General features: G+C 55.0%; 1 protein-coding gene across 3 annotated transcripts; it reads right to left on the bottom strand.

Annotated features, from left to right (window-relative positions):
• Nucleotides 1–9,553: 9,553 nt before the first annotated feature.
• Nucleotides 9,554–20,221, bottom strand: PBXIP1 (PBX homeobox interacting protein 1). 3 transcript variants are annotated; one of them, XM_037162473.2, is made up of 11 exons: nt 20,133–20,221; nt 17,729–17,815; nt 15,866–15,992; nt 15,548–15,612; nt 15,293–15,458; nt 13,652–13,885; nt 13,526–13,549; nt 13,168–13,250; nt 12,935–13,066; nt 11,089–12,311; nt 9,554–10,610 (listed from the first exon to the last, which is right to left on the bottom strand). In XM_037162473.2, the coding sequence occupies exons 2-11, from the start codon at nt 17,777–17,779 to the stop codon at nt 10,529–10,531; spliced, it is 2,187 nt and encodes a 728-aa protein (XP_037018368.2). In that variant the 5' UTR covers nt 17,780–17,815; nt 20,133–20,221; the 3' UTR covers nt 9,554–10,528. The 3 variants fall into 3 exon arrangements, with proteins under 3 accessions (XP_037018368.2, XP_053522267.1, XP_053522268.1); XM_053666292.1 differs by lacking the exon at nt 20,133–20,221 and adding an exon at nt 19,008–19,638; XM_053666293.1 differs by lacking the exon at nt 17,729–17,815.
• Nucleotides 20,222–20,523: the final 302 nt, after the last annotated feature.

The following is a 20,523-nucleotide window of genomic DNA, read 5'->3' as shown; positions in this document are numbered from 1 at the left end:
CACCTATGCCAGCGGAAACGCACAGGATGACCTACACTCACACGCCTGCTTCCCTGAGGCTCCATGAGAAAGGACTCAGAACCACCCCTCAGTCTCCACGCCTACGTGAGCAAAAGCACACGCTGCCCCTCCCTCTGCCCGCTGGAATGGAGCCCCCGGGAATTCCCAGGCAGTGATCAGAAGTGTCCTAGCCTCTTCTCAGAAGTTCTGCTCTGCTCCCTGACTCAATGGAACCTCACTATCCCCCACTGTCCTCTCAAGTGGGGGCTTTTTATGTTCTCCCAGCCCTCGCAGTTCAGCACAGACTCTGTCTGGCTGGGGCCTCCCTCCCTCCCCATTTTGGCCTCCAGATTGTTATTCCCTGACATATACCACCTGGCTGACCCACCCTTTTTCCCCTCCTCAGTACTGACAACCACCAATCCCGAGACTTACCCTCATTTACTGAGACTTGGTCACTGGTGCCTGGTCATCTCCACCTGTCATCAGTGTCAGTGACTTCTCTACTTGCATGGTCAGCCCACCCAACACTCTGACCATTCTGTGCCTTGGCCTCAGGTAACCAAAGGCTTTTTCGTCCTCTCCTCAGACACTAGCTCCCATGGACACACCCAGGGCCTTGTCATCCCCAGAAGCCGTTCACCCTGCAAGGTCACTTTCTCAAATACTGCCCAGAGCAATACTTCCCTCCCAGGGCACCACTGGCCCATGAAACTCTTTACATTATATAACACCTGCTCTCCTTCCTTCCACAACCAAAGAGAACATGGAATGAGTGAAGATGTGTGAAAAGCCTTTGTAAGCTGGACAGGGCTGCACAAATGTGAGGTAGTGTTTTGGGGTAAAACCGCTGGTCTGAAAGTTGGGGTGTTACTGAGGGTGAGGCAGGAAAGTGGAGAGCAGCAGGACTGTCTGACGGGAGTGGAAACAACCTGGGAAGGGAGCGCCAGGGCGCTTGGGAACTGAGATGAGAAGCCAGAGGTGCCGGACACCCTTGCCTGATGGAAAGCCCGGAGACAATGCTTATGAAAGCCAGTGCTGGCTTCAGACAACGGAGGAGTGCACCCAGAAGTGAGGCACACAGTTACCCTAAGGATCACCTCACAACAGGGGAAGACCATTTAAAAGACACGTTTGTCTCTCCGACCCAGAGGATGGCCTGGAAGTCAAATTTAGACATTTTAAGGGAGCCTGCTCACTGTGTTAACACAGCCAGGAGAGCCTGTGCCTGCAGGGGACCGGTTCCTGCAGCTCTGAAGAACCTGGAAAAGCTGGGCATTGTGTCTGCCCCTTCAGCCCTGCCAGGCAGAAGGAGTCCTCAGCAGGGGTGTCCCAAGGTCCGTCTTTCCAAGGCAAGCTTGTCCCATAGTGGAAGCAGATGTCATCCTGGCACATAACACCACTAACTACCCTTGCTTCGACTCCATGATTCTGGTTCCAATATATCTTCCCATGGTCCTTGTCCAGCTGCACCAAGTGTGCCCTCACCAGTGTTTTTTAGTGTAAAAGGGCTTGCGAACCAGTCTCATGCATTGGTGACCATTGCTTTTGGCCAATGGGGCCTGGCAGCGGAGGGACAGAAGAGGGTGAGGGTTATAAGGAAGCAAGACAACAGGGGAAGAGAAGGAGAGAAGAGGGGTAATCTGAGTTGTTGGGGAACTAATGGGAAATAATCTTATTCATTCTTGTATTCATTCAACATGCATTCAAATGTCCAAAATGTGCCAGGTACTGCTAGAGACAGAACAGTAAACAAAACAGAGCCTGCTTCTAGAGAAGATTCATCCTCATGGGAGACAGGCAATTATGAGGCAGCTAAAAAGTAGGGCATGAGAGACTTCATCCCAAAACTGGAGAGAGAATGATATAAATTAACACCTGCGGGACGCTGTGGCATAAGCTGTGAATGGCTGTAACTGTGTATCTGCCTGTTGCCCCCTCTGCCTGAAAGAACATTCCTTTCTTTCTTCTGTGAAAAGCTTCAGCTTGTTCGTCAACACCTAGCTTGTCTGCCTCCTCCAGTGCGCCTTCCCCGACTCACCACCCCCTTGGCACTTAGATATGTTTTCTATGCTCCTAACACGCCCTGTACTCAGCTATATCATAGCATCTTATGCTGCACTAGAATTAGCAATTTACTCATGTCTCCCCCAGACGGCTAATCGGGAACATTTGTTGAGCATTTACCACGTGCCAGACCTTCTTCTCAATCACGTGACAGAAATACTACCTCCCCTACTTAAAAATGAGACAAACGAAGCTCACTATAGTTAAGAGATTTGTCCAGGCATTTGTCAAAACTATTGTACATATGCACCCCACCTGGGACCCCACTCCAGAGAGAAGGAGCAGAAAACGTCCAAACAGACAACTAAAAAGTTAGAGATGGCCCTGGCTGGTGTAGCTCAGTGGGTTGAGCATGGGCCTGCGAACCAGACAATTGTGGTTCGATTCCCAGTCAGGGCACATGCCTGGATTGGGGGCTGGTTCCCTGCAGGCCAGTTCCCAGCAGGGGATGCACGAAAGGCAACCTTACATCGATGTTTCTCTCCGTCTCTCCTTCCCTTCCCCAATAAAAAAAAAGAAAAAAAAAACTTAAAGACGTAGAGTCCGCTCCTCTCAGGATGTGTGAGCTGCTCAGTGAGAAAGATGGCTCCCACACTTGTTACAGTGATCACTCTGTAAGGTGTGCAAATGTTGAGTCGCTGTGTTGTACACCTGAAACATAATAATATATGCCAATTATAATTAAAAATGAATTCAATTTTAAAATACAATTAAAAATGATTATTTTAGAAAATCAGTGAGAGACCTGACTGGTGCGGCTCAGGGTTGGGCATTGTCCCACAAACTGAGAGGTTTGATTCTGGGTCGGGTCCCCAGTAGGGGGCGTGCAAGAGGCACCCCATTGATGTTTCTTTCCCTCTCTCCCTCCCTTCCTCTCTCTCTAAAAATAAATAAATAAAATATTTTTTTTTAATCATGGGGATGAAGGCAGAGGAACTGGAGGGCACTACCAGCTCTGACTTTGTAGGGTCTCCAGCTCTCAGAAGCGCCACTAGCAGATATTCCTTCAGGTGAGAGGCTTGAGGAGGTGCCAGGTAGCTTCCAGCTTCTCCTGGGGCAGTGCGCCCCTCCAGCGCACCACTGGCAGGCTGGATTCTCCTATTCAGTCCTTGGTCCACAAATCAGTGCCATCAGTATGAGGAAGACGTATTCCCTTCACTTTCAGCACCGAGGACACTGAGGCACAATCCCATGAGTAGAGCACAGTGCGGAGGAAATCTGAGCGATCTTAACACCAATTTAGCCGTGCCTCTAGCATTCAAAGAGGATTTACTATAGTATTCTGTGAATACTTGAAGTTCATACCCTTGTTTTATCACACCCGTAATGTAGGCAAAGCAAGGGTTCTCTTATTTTCAAAAGAATCTTTTGTCTGTGAAAAGCTCCAACTTGTACATTAACACTTAGCTTGTCTGCCTCCTCCAATGCGCCTTCCCTGACTCCCCACCCCATGGGACTTAGACTTGGCTATCTGTTTTATATGTGCTAACACACCCTGTACACACACCGGAACCTTTAAGTAGGGCATTCATGGTGGTGGATACATTTACATCTGGAAAAGGATAAGTGGACAAAGATTTTTTTAAAAATAAAGATTCATAATTTAGAGTAACATTTTTGTTTTCCTGTTAGATTATTTCATAGTGAATGTAAACCTTGGAGCTGGGGAACTAATTCCACTTCAAATACTATTAAGAGTGACTTAATTGCCCTAGCTGGTATAGCTCAGTGGATTGAGCACAGGCCTGTGAAGCAAAGGGTTGCCGGTTTGATTCCCAGTTGGGACACATGCCCGGGTTGGAGGCCATTTCCCAGTGGGGGATGCATAAGAGGTAACTATACATTGATGTTTCTCTCCCACTCTTTCTCCTTCCCTTCCCCTCTCTCTAAAAATAAATAAAATATATTTTTTAAAAAGAGTGATTTATTAATTTCATTTTACTGTGGGGTTTTTTATCCTTGCCCAAGCATATGCTTATTGACCTTAGAGAGATGGAAAGGGGAGGAAAAAGAGAGAGAAACATCAGTTGGTTGCCTCTCACATGTGCCCCAACCGGGGACTGGGGCTCAAACCCACAACCTAGGCATGTGCCCTGACCAGGAATCAAACCCATAACCTTTTGGTTCATGGGATGATATTCCAACTGAGTCACGCCAGCCAGGGCTCATTTTACTGTATTGTTTTTGTTTTGTTTTGTTTTTAACAATCTTAGTGATAAAGGTTGATGTTTATTTTGAAAAGGAAATTAAGAGACTTGCCTCAAAGTCAGGACCTATATGTTGTGAAGCCGGGTCTGTGCGTGTCCAAAGCTAAGAGTTTCTGCAGGCAGGGCGGCCTCCTGGACCTGCGGGCCCTGCCTCAGCAGGCGGGGCAGTCACTCCTCCCCAGGTCCTCCCAGCAACACTGGACTCAGCACTGCTGGAAAGCCCGTGAAGAGGTACCCGCCCAGGGCCAGACTCCGGGTGAGTGCTTCATCAGTGACTGATAGGTGAATGAATGAGCGAAGGAGTGGGGACTCTGGAGAGAGCTGGGAGGCCAGGACTTCACTCCTGAGGCTAAAAGGGCCCTTTGTGTAACCCTCAAAGCTGAGACCTCGTAACACCAGACCCGGCTGCTCAGTTTGCTGGGGCAGCTCCTGGAAACCCCTCTTTCCCTCCCATCCCGGACCTTGGCAGGTCCAGCTTCCTGTCTGTCTTGCTACTGCCCCCCTGTGGCCACTGCCAGACGTCTCTGGAAATGGAGCCATGAGTGAGTCACCCACCACCCTTCAGGGACAAGAAAAGGAAACTGTTGAGTAGCAAGCAGCTTCTGCAGACCTCACCTGGGAGCCTAAATGCCCAGTTTGAAGAGCCAGAGAGAGGAGGAGTGGAAAGGAGGAGGAAGGGGGGGCGCTTAGTCAGGAGTCTGCAGCTGTGGGCCTCAGTCTCCACTCTGTCCCCTAGCTTCGTGACCTTGGACAAGTCGCTTCCCTCTTTGGGCTTCAGTTTCCACCTCTGAACAACAGAAGAGGTGGGTGTGATGCTTATGAAGTCTTTCTATGGCTGGCCTTCTCATACCCGCAACCTGGGGCCCATTAAGGTGGCAGCTGGTAGCCAGAGAGGAGCTGCCTCCAGGACCAGGTGCTCAGGTAGCTGACGTGGGGTACACAGGCCCAGTGAGGAGGGGTCAGCTAGAGACACACAGGGAGAGCCTAGATATCGCTTCCAAACTCCAGGTCAGCGGACAGGGAAGGAAGGCGGGGAACAGCAGTACCGGACGTTCCAACTGCCCACTGAGGTCCTAAGGGCTGCCTGGCAATCAGTCTTCCTATACTGCCACTGTCCAGCTCTGATGGGACCTTAAGCAGGTCACCTCGTCTCTCTATCTCAGTTTCTTCATGTCCAAAATAGAGATATTTATGGTCATACCTTCTTTGCGATCTACTTCTCAGTGAGATAAAAGGTACAGAATTGCCCTGAAAGGTTCACAGCCTGAGTAGATGAGTGAGGGGCCTGTTTCTCTGCAGGCCTCGTGCCTTGGTTTCTGTACTGGTCCCTCCGCAGCCAGCTGTGTGGGCAAGGGCCCGAGGCGGGTGTATTCGTGCCCAGGGGTAGTTGCCCTTCCAAGACGGGGCTTATAACATTTTCTTCTCCTCAGCTCTCAGGTTTCTGCCTCTCCAGCCACAGTCCCATGCCTGTCCCTCTGACTTTGGAAAGGGTCACTCCCCTCTGCTAGGTGCCTCCCCTCAGGCTTAGTCAAGGGAAGGACCTGGTGCTGGTAAGAATGTCTCCAAAGGGCCCTGCCCTGGAGAGGAATTGGGGGCGTGACGAGACACGAAGCAGCGGCTTGGAGCAGAGAGGTGATGGGCTGGGACGGTGGCTCCGTCCAGTCCCTTATCCTGTAAATCAAGCCCAGCAGCTTCCCCCCACAGGCCTTTCCGCCTTTCCCAGCATTGAGGGAGGATGTCGTCACCCCCCTGTCCTGAGGCTGGGAGCTGAGTGTGTCCTTGACTCCTCCCTCTCCTCCCAGTCCTTGTGCCACCCGTGGCCAGTCCATTCTAATTTGCTAATCTAAATCAGGCCCCTGTCACCTCCCTCCTGGGCTGTTGGCGGCCACCCCCTCGATGCCTCCAGATTCCCATCCCTCCATTCCACCCTCTGACCGCTGGCTACAGCGCACCCACTTGTGCCTCAAATGCCTTCAGTGGCACTCTCCCCATTTCCTCTGGGAAAGCTCCCCCTTAGACCCGCTGGCCAGTCCTGTGGGGGAATTTGCTCCCTTAGGAGTATGAACTTAACCCTCTGGCCACACCTTTGCCCAGTATGAAATCTCCAGCACAAACCCTATGATCTTTTAAGACCCAACTCAAAGGGCACCACCTCCTTCCTCTACAGCTCCTCGGCTGGCCCCTCCCTGGCGCCACTGGAAAAGTACTGCTAAAATTCTGCTTTGTGTGAAACTGATCCACTCAGCCTCAGGGACAAGAATTGGGGTATAGCCCTGACTGGTGTGGCTCAGTGGGTTGGGTATCGTCCCACAAACCGAAAGGTCACTGATTCGATTCTAAATCAGGGCACACACCTGGGTTGTGGGCCAGGTTCCCAGTTGGTCAGTGTTTCTCTCACACACAGATGTTTCTCTCCCTCTCTTCTCCTCTCTCCAAAATACATATTTCTTAAAAGAAGAACAAGGGTCCCCATGGCACTTTGTGTTGGGGCGTGAACGCTAGTGCCTTTTCCCGGCCAGCTGCCGCTGTGGGTTTGAGAGCCAACACCCTCTGCTCCCACATTAGTTCGCGGAGGCCCCAGCTTCCCCCCTAGAGCTTAATGCAAAAGAACTACTATTTTTAACAGTACTCTACAGTCTGGAAAAACCTTTTCATTTATTTTCTAGTGACTTATTTTATCCCCACAACAACCTATGAAGGGCTGCAGTTTCCACTTTAATGATGGGAATGAGAGGAGGGGCACCTTGCCCAAGGTTCTAGGTAGGCCATGGTGGGTCCCCAAGACTGGGTTTCCTGATCTCAAAGCCTGCCCAGGCCAAAGGTCTAGTTAGAAGTGAACTGGGCTGGGCCTCCCTTTGACCCAGAGTAATTAACAGGTGATTGGGAAAAGGGCCCATTTTTGTCCTAACGTTCAGGTCCTATTCTGGAAGGCAAGGATTGCTGAAGAGATGGGCAGCACCCTTCAGGGAAAGCCCACAAGGGGAGGGGGAGAGAACTCAGGCAATGCAACAAGAACTGGTGACAAGGGGCTTCTGCAGCTCAGAAGGCTGAGTGGTGAAATGGGAGCGAGGGGCCTGCTGTGCTCTGGCAATAGCACCCACCCTGCCCCGCAGTGTCCCTGCCAGACCGCTGTGGGCATGTGAAGTGTGACGAGACTGGGGACGTCTGTGTCCCAGAACAAGGCCAAAAGAGATGTCCCCGCATCAGGGACGCCCTGGAAGGTTCCCAAAGCAACAGCTAGCCAGTCCAGCATCTGCCCTTGGGCCCAGCTTGGGTGGGAGAGCGAGGGGGTACCGAGGGGCAGTTATCAAGAGGAACACATGCCTCTGACCCTCAAGGGGATTATGGGAGTGGTACCAGCTTAAAGGTGACCCACCACCAAATTTCAGCCACCTCCCCACCCACCACCCTGGGATGGGCGGGGATGGGCGGGGACAGGAGCAGTGGACAAAACCTCGGTCCTGGAGGAGCTGGGAGACCGACAGAGAAGGAGCCTGGAGGAGTTAAGGGCTGGGGGGAGGGGGGGCATGGGGAGAGAAAGCTGAGCCGAGGACTGTGGGTAAGGGCAGCTCGAGGAAAGGAGCTGCGGCTAAAGAATGAAGGAGAGTCGGCAGACTGGGGGATGGCAGGGAAGTGAGGGCTGGGACCTGGCCAAAGGAAGCAGAATTTTTCCATTTAAGAGGGAAGACACAAGAGGGCCACTCCCTACTGGAGCAACTCCCCCGAGGCGCCCAGAGCTGAGCTCCGAGTTGGGGAATTCCAGGAGCAAAGGGGAGGCACCAAGGGCCCGAAGAACCGAGTCCTTGCCCTGGAAGGGCCCAGAGCAGGCCTCCCATAGGCTTCCTGTCTCCCCGCCCAGGAGCGAGCTGTCCTCCACTCTGAGGGAAAGAGGGTGCTGCTGCCCAGTCCCAGCCTCCCTCGGCTTACCTCCACACGCTGGCCCTTAATCAGGAGCACATCCTATTGTCTGGGACCTGGGCACTGCCCCCCCCCCCCCGCCGTCTTAGACAGTGCTAATGTGGGTGCATGGATGTGATGGAGAGAGGGGCCAAATGACCTATGATGGGCACGAGGATTGTCTGCCAGAGCACCCCAAAGGGTCACCACAATGGCCCACATCCCCACTGCCCTGGCCCTCCCCAGTATACCCCTTGGGTTCCTGGCTCTTTTTCTCCCTGACCTGATTCAGCAATTTGAGAAACCTGCAGCTCAGCGTAGCTACTTCCTGAGTGGGAAAGGAAGAGGGGGTGCTTGGGGGAACTTCCTAGCCTGAGAGTCCGTTATGCAAACGACCGAAACGGGCCCTAGAAATGGAACTGAGAAGCCCCAAGTGGCCAAAGTGAGAGTCAACAAACACCCTCTGGGAAGCCAGGGAGGCCAGACTGTGTCCCCTCCCTACGTAAGCCCAGTTCGCTTCCCCAGACACAGGATCCCGCCTGCCTTCTAGTCTGCATCCCTCTCCCATAAACCGGAGCTGACCATCAGCACATGTTTTGAGCCACATGAACAGCATAAGCTGGCTTCCTCAGGGGAAACGACAGTCCACAGAGCTGGGATGCCAACTCCAGACTCTGGCCCTCCACCGACCTGTACTTGCTCCTCCCAGCCCCTTCTCCAGAAGCGGAATCCTCCTCTCCTACAGCACCCCAACCCCTAGCATCGCCTCTCTGCCTAGGAGGACGTTCTTCATGAGGTCCCACTGCTCTCTCTTGCTGTAGAAAGCAAGTACACAGCAGACAGTATAAATGTTTGTTGACTGTGTGGTCCTTGCTGCATCCCCAGCCAGCCCTGCCTTCACCCCGCAGCTGAACTCAGCTGATACACTCACAGCCCTTTAACAGAGAGGGGCACACTGTGAAGGTACACAGTGTTACATAAGCTCTCACTACCCATCGTAGCCCCTTCTGGATGGAGCCTGCAGGCTCTCTCCCCTGTACTAGTAACACTTCTGACCTCGCCTGCAGTCACACCTCATCCTGCCCCCTGGGGGACTGATTCCCAGGGGATCAAGAAGCCCCTCAGGATGGACTTCCTAAAGCATAGCCCAAGTGAGACTTGGTCTTCTTGGAAAAGCTCACCAGTGAGCAGCTCGGGGTCAGTGGGGTGGGGTCCGATTTGGGGGGAACTAAGTAGTGGGGGAGCCAAGGTGTGGAGCAAATGTGGGGCCAGGGCGCCACCTAGTGGCTCCCCCACCTCCCCAACCCAGAAGCCTCAGGATAGGGGGGCAGTAGGAAGGGTCCTCCCCTCCCTCAAGAGTGAAATAACTTTTGAGTGCCAAATTCTGGACAAACGTTTTGCTTACATTGCTTTATTTAACGTCTCCCCAAGCCCTTCAATCCCCTTTTATGAGGATAAGAAACACAAGGTTCCTGGAAATAACTTGCCCAAGATTACTCAGCCTGAATTTGAGCCCAGGGCTCAGATGCCAAAACCCTCACTCATTTTTCTATATCTTACAAGGGTGCAGGCAAGTCTGCTGCAAGCAAATGGGGTATTCCAGCCCCTATAAGCAAATGAGGTGTTCCAGCCCAGAGGGCCTGAACTGCTGGGAGGGCAAAGAGAGGGGAAATGAGTATATGGGAGGAGGGAGGTTACAGTGCCTATGAGGTGGTGGAAGAGTGTATCCCTGCCCTTAGAAAACACCCCAGGTGACACAGACCCAGCCAACACCACAGCTTCAAAAGCTCTTTACTGGGGTCTGAGTTCACAGTCCCAACCGGGAGGTGAGGCCAAGTGAGAAGCCAGGGTAAGAAGGGGACTTCACGCCCTGGGGATAGCTGCTTCCAAATCTAATAAAACCCCAGGGAAAGCCCTGATTCTGGGCCTCCAGCCAGCAACTCTCGAACCCCAGATGGCATGGGCCAGGGGTTAGGGGCCAGGGGGTAGGGACCGGGGGCCCACTCTGGGGCAGCGCACACACAAGAAGCGGGAAGCTCTTTGGTTTCAGAATCAGACCGCCACCCCCCACCCCAGCCCATTCCATCTCCCCATAAAACAAGCTTCTCCCCCATCCCCTTTCACATTCAGCATGACTCAATCAGACTGCCAAGGGTCCCAGCCCAGGGCCCTGGACACACGTGCATATTTCCACAGACGGCAAGGCAGGCCCAGTTAAGGCCTTTTTCTAGAGAAAGTGGCATCAGTGCAGGACTGGGTGATTTCACTCTCCTCTGTGAAGGACATTCAAGGACACCAACCAAGCCAGGAGAGATGGCAGTTTCTAACAGTCCCCAGGGGTCAGAGAACAGCAGGCCTCAGCCCCTGCGGTGGTGGCTGCGTTCCTCCCTGGGCCCCACAACTCTGGGGCTCCGCCAGTGTTTGTCTTTCTTCCCAGACCTGTGGGGAGGGGGCAGGAAGAGGCCTTTAGATAATAATGCCACGTGCTAAAAAAGGGTTCCCTGAGGAGAAGGGGGCCCTGTTTCTGCTAAGGTGGCCAACACGGAGAGCCGCCCCAATCCCATTAAGGGCCAGACCCAGTCTCCCAGAATGAAGGCCCCGCTGGGGAGGCAGGAAGGTGGAAGCAATCTCCCTTACGCCCTGGGCCAAGCCGATGTAGGCAGGCCAGGACAACTGGGGAAGAAAAATCCCCTGGCCCAAAGGGGACCACCTTTTGGGGGAGCATGGGCAGCTTCCTGCCCTCAAAGACAGGAATGTATTTGGATGCCTTCTTAAGAGAAGCCAGAAAGGACTAAAAGGGGAGATAAGGACCCATACTGAAAGGCCCTGGACTCAGGACCCTTGCTCCTTCACACACAGCCCCCCACCGCTCCCTTCTCCTCTGTCCCACCAGACCCGGACCCCCACAACTGCCCACCTCTTCTTCAGTGCTTTGTCTCCAAAGAAGTGGCTGAAGATGAAATCCTCGAAGTCATCCACCTCATCGTCATCACCTGTCTGCCTCACCGCCACCTCCTCTAGGCTGTCCTCCAAGGCATCCACGAAGTCCCGAAAGCGGAGGCGGTCGTGGCGGAAGATGCCGTCCTCACCAAAGTAAGCTGGCGAGAGGGGTAGCTCCTCGGTCAGTTGCCCAGCCCAGGGCAGCCGCGCCAGGTATGTCCTCAGCAGAGAGGCCATCTCCTGCTGCCGCACCGGGGCTAGCTCCACGCCAAACAAGGCCAGACCCTCCTGTCGGGCACACTCGTGCACGCCCGAGCAGCCCTGGGGTGCCCGGTACTTGTGCCTCCGTAGCTCTGCCCAGAATGGCTGGGGGTCATGTCTGTCTTTAGCCCCTTCCTTCCACTGAGGGTGCTTCTGCTTTTCTCCAGAGGAGTGGAGGCTCCCACTTTTCCTGAGTGGCTCCTTGGGACTCTGTCGCTTACCATCCTTCCTGCCCGACTCCTCTGCCCTCGGCTTGCTCTCCTTCCATCTCCCTGCCAGCTCCACGTGCTCCTCACCCCTCCAGCTCTTCTTCCTTTCCCAGCCAGATTCCTCCTTTTTATGCTTCCAGGGCCCAGCCTTCCGGTCCTGCTGCCCATCCTGCCACTTTTCCTTTCCACTCCTCTCTCTGGAACCCTGGAAGTGGGGTTCCTGATGCCAGGCTTCTGAGGCATTGGCGGGGACCCCAGTGTCCTGGCCCCAGTTCCCCAGGCCCTGCAGCTTCTGGGCCAGCCTGTGGCCCAGCTCAGCAAGGCCAGGGCGAACTGGGTCCCCTTGGCCTGCATCCCTCAAGCTCCGCTCCAGGTCCTGCTGCACAGACCCCAGGAGCTGCCGCTGCCTCTCCAGCTCTTGCCTTAATGCCTGGGCCTCAGTCTCCAGCTGTTCTTTCTGCTCTAGGAAGCCAGTGCCCTGCCCCCAAGGGCCTTGATCCTTGGTAACCTTGCCACCCTGTGAGCCTCTGCCCGAGCTGAGGCACACCCCATCTGTCCCCCGGATGCAGTCAGCCTCCAGCCCCTGGAGGCGGGCCCGCAGCTGCTGCAGCTCTGACTCCAGGGCCCTCTGGAAGGCCTTGCCCTGCTGCAGGGCCCCTCGGAGCTGGACATTTTCCTCTTCTAGCCCTTTGGGCTGGTGCATCAGGCTCTGAAGCTCTTCCTTCTGGGCCTGAAATGGTGTAGAGATGGAGAATACCACAGGAGGGTATTTTCAGGATGAGTCCAGTGCCTCCTACCCCAATTCTATTCCAGTACAGTGGGCAGGTGGCCCAAGGCCCTGTTATGGCCTGGGACACTCAAGAGGATTTGGTTTTAGTCCCCCTCTACCATTCGCAACCTGCACCAGATCCTGGGGTCTCCATATTCAATCACAGGCCCCAGCTTCTATGTCCATATATAAGCACACACTTCAATTCACCTAAGGACAGCCAACATGTGGCTCTCATTAACCAGTTTTTACCTCCTATGCCCAGAACTGACATTACTAATCAATCACAGTCCTTCCTTCCCATTGAGCCTTGGCAAGTTCTTCAAATCCTCCACCCAATGCTCTAAGCAGACCATACCAATCAATCAGAGGTGGCATGCCACATGAAACAGGTATGCCAGCCCTGGCCTAATCTTTAGCATGAGAGATGTGAGCAGAGAACTAGGAAGATGACCTCACTATAGTGGAAAACAGACAGGGTTAAGATATACAGGTAAACAGAGAAAGCTTCTTTTTGAGGGAGGACGGTGGGACACTCAACTAAGGAGGGCTTGCCTACCCCACTGCTCCCTGCTTGCACCTACCTGAAGCTGGGCCTGCAGCAAGCGGATATCCTGGTTCTCCTTGGCCAGCTTGTCTAGCAGAAGGGCCATGTTCTGCAGGCTGGGGATGCTGTCAGGGGGCACTGAGGCAGGCAGCTGCTGCCTTAGCCCATCCTGAGGGCAAAGGAGCCAATTACCCTACCCTGCCCCACAGCCCGGGCAGCCCTGAACGCCCCGACCCAGGCCGGCACACCGAGGGGCACAGTAACACAAACCTGCCCCTCCCCCACAGCATGCAGCATCTCGGAGTCCACTGTGGCATCTGGAAAGACCTGCAGCTCCACTTCCTCCACAGGCCCTGTGGGACACCGAAGTCCTGCAACTGGCCCCAAGACACACAGAACCCGCTCCTCCCACACACACAGGGTCACCGTCCTGCCCTGGACCCACCCGACTGAGAGGTCCAGCCAGCTAAAGAGCCAAGGGTTGCTCTGAACAGCTGACAAGGCATAACTGAGCAATACATGTACAGCCCCCAGCATCCCCACTTCTGACCCACACTGCTGCCCCCATCAGCCTCCCCTGGGGTTGGGAGGGGACAGACACCAATGAACCAGGGCCCTCCCCACTCACCGTTCTCCAACTCTGAGAGGCCACCTGAGGACAGAGACAGAGCAGCCCGGTGAGACCCCAGAGAAGGACGTGACAGGTGGGGCCAGGCTGGAGGCTGAGGGCCCCAGGAGGGGAGGCGCCACTCACCAGAGAAGAGGAGGATCCCTAGGCCCAGCAGAACCAGGGCCCCGAGGAGGCACAGGTTGAGGGAGAGGCCCAGCTCTCCACTTACGCCCTGGCCTCTGGCCTCGTCCTCCACATCCAGGGGCAACGCAGGCTGAGGAGCGCTGGGCTCCCAGCCCCGCCGTCTCCGCAGACCCTCCGTGTCCATGTCAGTGTCATCCTCGCTGCTGGTGCAGGGTGCCTCCTCCCTGATCCACGCTGGAGGAAGGGATGGGGACGAGTCAGTGAGGCAGCTGGAGCGTTGGGACACAGGAAGAGGGGAAGGCACAGGGAGCCACTAGCCATGATCACAGACAGGGCCTGTCTGCATGAGCATCAGTGACCGCCCCTGCCCAGTCTGGAGATGGGAGACTGGTCCTTTCAGTCTATAAACTACAAGGGCGGCTTCATCCTAAAAGCACCTCTTACAGGACATCTCCCATCACGCTCCTATAGCCACCACCATCCTCCAGGGCCAGTCCTAACTCTGGCCACTCCTGTTCAGTGCCTCTCTGGCTCCACCTGGTCCAAAAGGTGGTGGTCTCCTGACACCACTTCTATCCTCTACTCTTCTCAACGTACACACAGTCCCTGCTGTCTCTGCCCCACCGCCGATGGCCCCCCCGGAGCAGAGGAATCTGTCTTGCCTGACCTGGCCTCCCTAAAGGTCCAGGTCCAGGCATCTCCTGCCCACCAGTCACTCCTGCCTGGATACCCCGCGGGGACCAAACACTCAACACACTGCCCTTCAAACTGGTTCTGTTCTAGTGTCGCCCCAATTCAGGGAAAGGCACGCTCTGACCCTCCAGCCAACTGAAGCCTTCGCATCACATCCAGACAGTTTGACACTTCAACAACTTGACATTGCATGCCTTGTTTGTGCCATGGTTCAGGTCTCCGTTGGCTTTGCCTGGCCACTTCAGTGGCCCCCTAAATGGCCCGAGGCCCTGGCCTCTCCCTCCACCCTGTCACCTGCGACACAGATGAGTTCATACACTCTCTGCCACAAACCTCAGATGCAGCCTCCTCAGCAAAGGACAGGCGGCCCCCAGCCCTTGGCTGACACTGCAGCCAGGGCGGCCTGCCCTCTTCCTCCCGCCCCACCTCCTGGAAAGCCTGCTCTTTGCTCCAAGCTCCACTCAAACGTCACCTCCATCATCAACCTTCCCCAACCACCCCTGCCTCTCCTTTCCCCTCAAACTCCCTCAACCTGTCCCCTGACTGAGCCACCCTCCCCCTCCTGTGGCAGCAGCTTAATTGTACGCTCCCTCGCACAGGCTAGGGACCATCCACTCTCCCTCCTCCCCCCTGCAAAGCACTAACATGCGGTAAGGACTCAGGGGACGAGAGATGAATCTAGAGGCAAGAAAAGAGGAGGCCCCGCGGCAAGGAGAAGAGTCAACCCAACCTGGGCACTGCCACTTCTCTCCTATGTGACTTCGGTCAAGTCACCTAACCTCTCTGAGCCTCAGGCAGAGGGGGTGAGCACTCCCTTATACAATTTAAGAAGCACCAAGCTACCAATTCCAGGCGCCTGGCCCAGAGCCGTGCTCAACAGTGAGGGCCACTCCCGCAAACGTACCTTCTGAAAGGGCACCGCCAGAGGGAGCCGAGGAGGACTCTCACCTGCTTTGCGGGATGAGGGCAAACTCTGTTCCGAGCTCTGATCCTCCAGGTCCTGTGTCTCCCCTCCCAGCTCTGCCACCACGGGGGTCTCCTCCAAGTCTCCCTGGGCCACTGTGTCTCCTGAGCCAGGGCACTCCACGCCATGACCGTCACCTTCCAGGGCACCCTGATTTAGACACAGCTATGAGCAGCCCCCGGCCCTCCCCACTTCCCTCCCTCCCTCCCTTCCCTCCTTCCCAAGGTAAAGGTCCTCACCTTGGCCTCAGTCTCCTCTGGCAGAGTAGGACCAGACTGGGAGCTTTCACTTTGGCAGAGGGTCTCTGTAGTGAAAGAAAAGGCCCAGGGAAAACACCACAGCCCCTCAACTAAACTTCCTACACAGCCCTCTCGCTCCTGCAGGCCTCAACTGGTTGGAAGAGGCAGGAAAAAGCCAAGATAGAATGAGGGGAGAGTATCTTAAGCCGAGATTAATGTGGGGATTAAGACTAACCAGCTTCCCTTTCCCTGATGAAACTCGTACCCTAGAACACGGAAGAGAGAAGGTTGCACCCGCCCTCAGCAAGGGTCTTTTACCTTCTCCATCCAAGGTCCCAGCCAGTTCTTCGCCATCTGCCTTGGAGGAGCCCCAAGGGGTCTGGGGAGCTCCCAGAGGTTCTGGGCCCATCCTGGACTCGGGGCCCAGCGTCTCCACAGGCAGGCTCTGAGGGAAGGGGAGCAAGAAGGAGGTGCTCCAGAGAAAGGACAAACCAGAGTCCCTAGGACCAGCTGCGGGTGCCACTCAGGGACCCCAACCCACGCGTCACAGAAATACAGCACACTGAGCAGTGAGCTGATCCAAAGTGAGGCAGGACCAGGGGTCCACCAGCACTGCAGTGTCATCGCAGCTTGATTGTGTCCGGCCCTTCCTCACCTCACCTGCCACTCTGAGGAACCTTCAGAGGCTCGGTTATGCTTAACGAAGAAGTGCCACTGGGCCACGGCGCTGAACACCAAACAAACCTGCCCCCCGCCCCATGCAGAAGCTGGGTGCACAGAGCCTGGGTCTCCCTCCCCTCCAAGATCGTCAGCACTTCCCTCCCTCCCCACAAATGGCCAGTTACTGGTTGCAAGGTGAAAGGACGGCAAGAGAACAAAGTCCCCTGGGTGCCTAAGGGTCACAGTCAGGTCCTCCACAGGCTACAACTGTCCTCAAATAGTTGGCATGCCCACTTCACTTACATCTTCTAAGCTTTTCTGGCTTCCCCACTCCCTGCCCTCTCCCAGTCGCTGCTTACAGAAGCCTGGCCCGCCACACCCACCCTCGCCTGTCCACCATGGTGCTGCGAGCCTGGCTGTCCGGGCCGGCCTCTTCTCTCCATGTGCATTCCTTCCCAGGGGGCCCATGGCCTGCTTACCCTGTCCACGGCTCCCGCCACCCCTCCGAGAATAATTTCTGACCTTAGAATGTTTCTTTGCTATTCTGAAATCACTTTTTTCTCATGGCCACCTCTTCAAGGCAAGAATCACAACCCACTCTTTTCTCAGGGGAAGACAGCAAGGCACAATGCACAACCGTCCACAAAGGCACCCCAGGGCTCTGAGAGGAGAGTGTCCACCCCCTCCTACTGGTGAGCCCCCGTCCATGTGTCCTGCTCCAGCATCACCCCCGAGGTCGGCTCCTTCTCCCTACAGCCGGGTTCCTCCAGGGTACTCAAACTCCATGTGCCTAACTCTAGCTCCTCGCCTTCACTCCCGGCAGTTCTAACACACCAAGCTGCTGGGGTTGGATCCCTTTACAAACTTCTCCAGCCCCTCAGTCCCCCATCCCACCAGCCCCTCCACCCTTCTCAGTGGATTCAGGAGCACAAGAGTCCACTGGGTCCAAGCCACACCAACTACTACCTGTACTACAGGATTTTTAAAACATCCACCATCTGTGCCCCCCAAGCCTGCAGAGGCTCCACCCTCTGCCCAGGCCATGAGTGTCCCAACTCCTTCAGACTTGGAGCCCTCAGCAATTTCCCAGCAGGATGAGCCCTGAATGCCTGACCCAGGCCCATCAGAGCTTGTTTCCCACAGGGGTCAGGCTCCGCCCCTGGCCTCACTCCAACACTCTGGCCCTTGCTGCAGCCTCACGCGATGGGCCTCCTCATTGCCTCCGCAGAATGGCTTTCCCGCTGTGCCTCGGACCCCCTGCTCAGGCTGGTCTTCCCACCAGAATTTCTTTCTGACTTCTCACAGCTCACCACAGCAGTCGGTTCCCTATTTTCCAGGCATGGTCAAGTCCCGGCACCTGACTCATGAGCCCTGACTTCCTTCCCCTTACACTAGAGTCCCTTTCGCAGGTGGCAGGAGGTGAGGCAGATGACCATCAGGACCAAGGAAGAGACAGACCCAGAAAGCAGCCCAGACCTGCAGGAACCCCCCTCCATGAGGTTCCAGGCCTGTTTTTCCTACCTCTGAGCTAGCAAGCATCCAGCTGTTGTCTGAATCTGGGCAGGAGGCCATAGTTGCTGAGGTTCCTGAGGCTGCTGGGGCTGCCACCTGCAGAGAAAAGCTTCAGCACCCCTGCTCCCTTCAGGAGACGCAGGATGCAGGGAGCAGCTTTGGCTGGGTTCCAAGGCTTAAGGGCTGGGCAGCAGCTCCCAGACCAGCCTGGGTCCAGTCCTCCTGATCCTAATGCTTGGACTCTGCAGGGCAGTATTTGTCTTGCAAATCAGAACCTATGGGCAGCCAAGGAAGCTTGGCTGTCCCAAGGACCAACAGGGTTTCGGGAAACTGAACTGACCTTGAAAGCTCAAGTCGAATCAGAGGGCTTGGAAAGGCTTTGGGGAATAACAGAGACAACTGTCTCATGCCATGATCAGGGCACATGGAGGCAGGCCATTAAGTGGCTGATGTGACTTGCAAAGGCAAATGGTGAAAAAGAGTAAGGAACACAACCCAGCCCTCCCTTTACCCGAGTAGGCTCCCCCCGCCAATCACTGCCTCCTCTCCCAAGGCTAGGAAGAGAAGACTCCACTGCCTCCTTCAGCCCTAAGTCTCCCCATTCACCCACCCTCTATAAGTCCTTTGTACAGTCTGGCTCAGGGGCTCTCAACACTGGCGGCACACTGAAATCACCTAAGACTATTTCAATTGTGGTCAGGGACAGGTGCAGGCAGGGATCTCTTTTAAAACCTCCCAGACGGTTCTCGCCTGCAGCCAGGGTTGGGCATCTGAACCTGCCTTAAGTTGCTTTTCTGTTACCCTCTCTCTCCAGTTCAAATTCTGTTCCCCTCTGAGTAACCCCTAAGTTTCAGCTAACGGAACTTAAAGCTGATTGGGGAAAGGGCTTTATGACGACTGTCATGTATAAAGACTTTAGTTTTCAAAGCATGGACAGAAACCAAGGCTGTGGTCCTGCCCAGGTGGATGTGCTCTGACTTGGCAGGGTGGGGGCGGGAAGTCCCTCCAGCTTCCAAAGCCTGGCACAAAGGAGGGCAAATAGAAAAGGACCTGCCCCTTCATCCAAGGCCTAGAGTGTCCCCTCAGTTGGGCACCCGCAGCTGGAATCTGGCTGGCATAAAGGTGGAGGAATAGAGGGGCTGACCCCCCAGAGTCTTGAGCTATGATCCTTCATAGGAGGACAAATAGCATATTACTCGGGGACTAGAAGAGTGGCAAGTAGGAAAGGACTCTGTAAGGAAACCCTGGGGGACAGAAGTGAGGCTGGGAGGGCGGATGGCAGTCCCACCTTCGGAAACCACATGCTGTTCCCTATGTGTGAGTGGGTGTAAGGCACACAGTGGGTCTTCCAAGATCCAAGCCCACGACAGATCAAGGACACCTCAGTGTCTCTCCCTGTGCCTATGTCTCCCAGACACACACAACCCATCCTGTAAGGAAACAGAACGGCTGCAGTGACTCCCCAGACCAAGTCCCACAGCCCCACCTGCTGCCGCCAGCCAGCTTCTATAGGCCTCCACAGAGCCATCACTGGGCAGCCTCCTGCCCTCAGGCCCCTCCTCTGCTGCTCTGTCACCATCTCCCCATCCCCGTTCCTGTGTGACTGTTAACAGGTGGTGGCGGGAAGGAAGTGGCAGCAGCTTAGGCTGAAGTCCCTGTTTATCCCTGGCTGTGTACAGCCTGCTCAGGTCCTCCAGAACCAAGCACTATGGTAACCAGCTTGTGATGTCAGACCACTGTCTCCATGGAAACCAGCAATGGTATTTGGGTCAACAAGACAAACACTTCTGAGACCCAAACAGGAGACAGTGCTGGAACTGTTGCACGCAGGGTTCTAAGCCCTGGTACCTCTCTTGGTTGGGTTCACCCAAGATTCCAAAAGATCCCCCTGTTCTCCCAAAGTCAACATCTCATGCCTTATTAGGAACTTCCTTCTGCTAACCCCTACCCTTTCCCTCTGTCCTTTCAGATCTCTTTCTTATCATCAATCTCTGGGAAGAAAACCCATCCCCATCCCCTCCTCCCCTGCCCCCTCTCTCTTCAGGCAGAAAGCAACAAAAACACCCTTTAAGGATTGTCAGAGATTTCTGCTATTTCAACAAAGCAGCTCAAGAGGGAGCTCTCCCACTCTGCTCAAAGATGGGAAGTCTGGTCTAGCTAAAGTCAACTTCTCTAAGAGTTGTCCCCCCAAAGCTCCAAAGCAAAGCACTTAGGGCCACAAGTACTTGCCTGGGGGACCCAGAGCGAGTTCCTGTTTTGGCAAAAGCAGCCCATGGTCCCCTTTCCCCTATTCCAGCCGTTGACAGCAGCTCTGAAGACTCCGTAAAGCACGAGCCTTTGCGTTTGGCCCTTCTTCCCCATTACCCTCCCTCCCGCAGCAGATCTGCGGGCCCTCTCCGCTCTGGGTCATTACCTGATCCAGCTCTGGCTTCTGGCTTCTGGCTTCAGTCTTCAGCTGAACTTGTTGTGGCCTCCCAAGGTTCCCAGCCCCAGAAAGCAGGGTAGTCATGTGACCCAGTACTGACCAATGGGAAGTCAACTTCATTGAGGGCGGGGGTGGGTGGAAACTTTTGGCCAATGAGAACTAGAGTTGAGGGTCGGGGAGACGGAGAGAGAAGGGGCACGGCACAGCCCTAAAACCTGGGCTTGCCTCCTGGTGGGAGATTGGAATTCCAACAAATTGAATTTTGGGTGACCACCCCTCCTTTCCCAGTGTCTATTTACGAGAAGCAAGACTCAACCGAAAGGTAAACGGTGGCATCTCCGGAGAGGACAGGGACAAAAACCCAATTTGTCCCAGGATA

This window comes from Artibeus jamaicensis, unplaced genomic scaffold (assembly GCF_021234435.1).
Source record: "Artibeus jamaicensis isolate MK-2021 breed Jamaican fruit bat unplaced genomic scaffold, CSHL_Jam_final contig_447, whole genome shotgun sequence".
Taxonomy (NCBI): Eukaryota; Metazoa; Chordata; class Mammalia; order Chiroptera; family Phyllostomidae; genus Artibeus; species Artibeus jamaicensis.
Note: the sequence above shows the minus strand (reverse complement) of the source record. Positions and strands in the feature narration are given on the sequence as shown.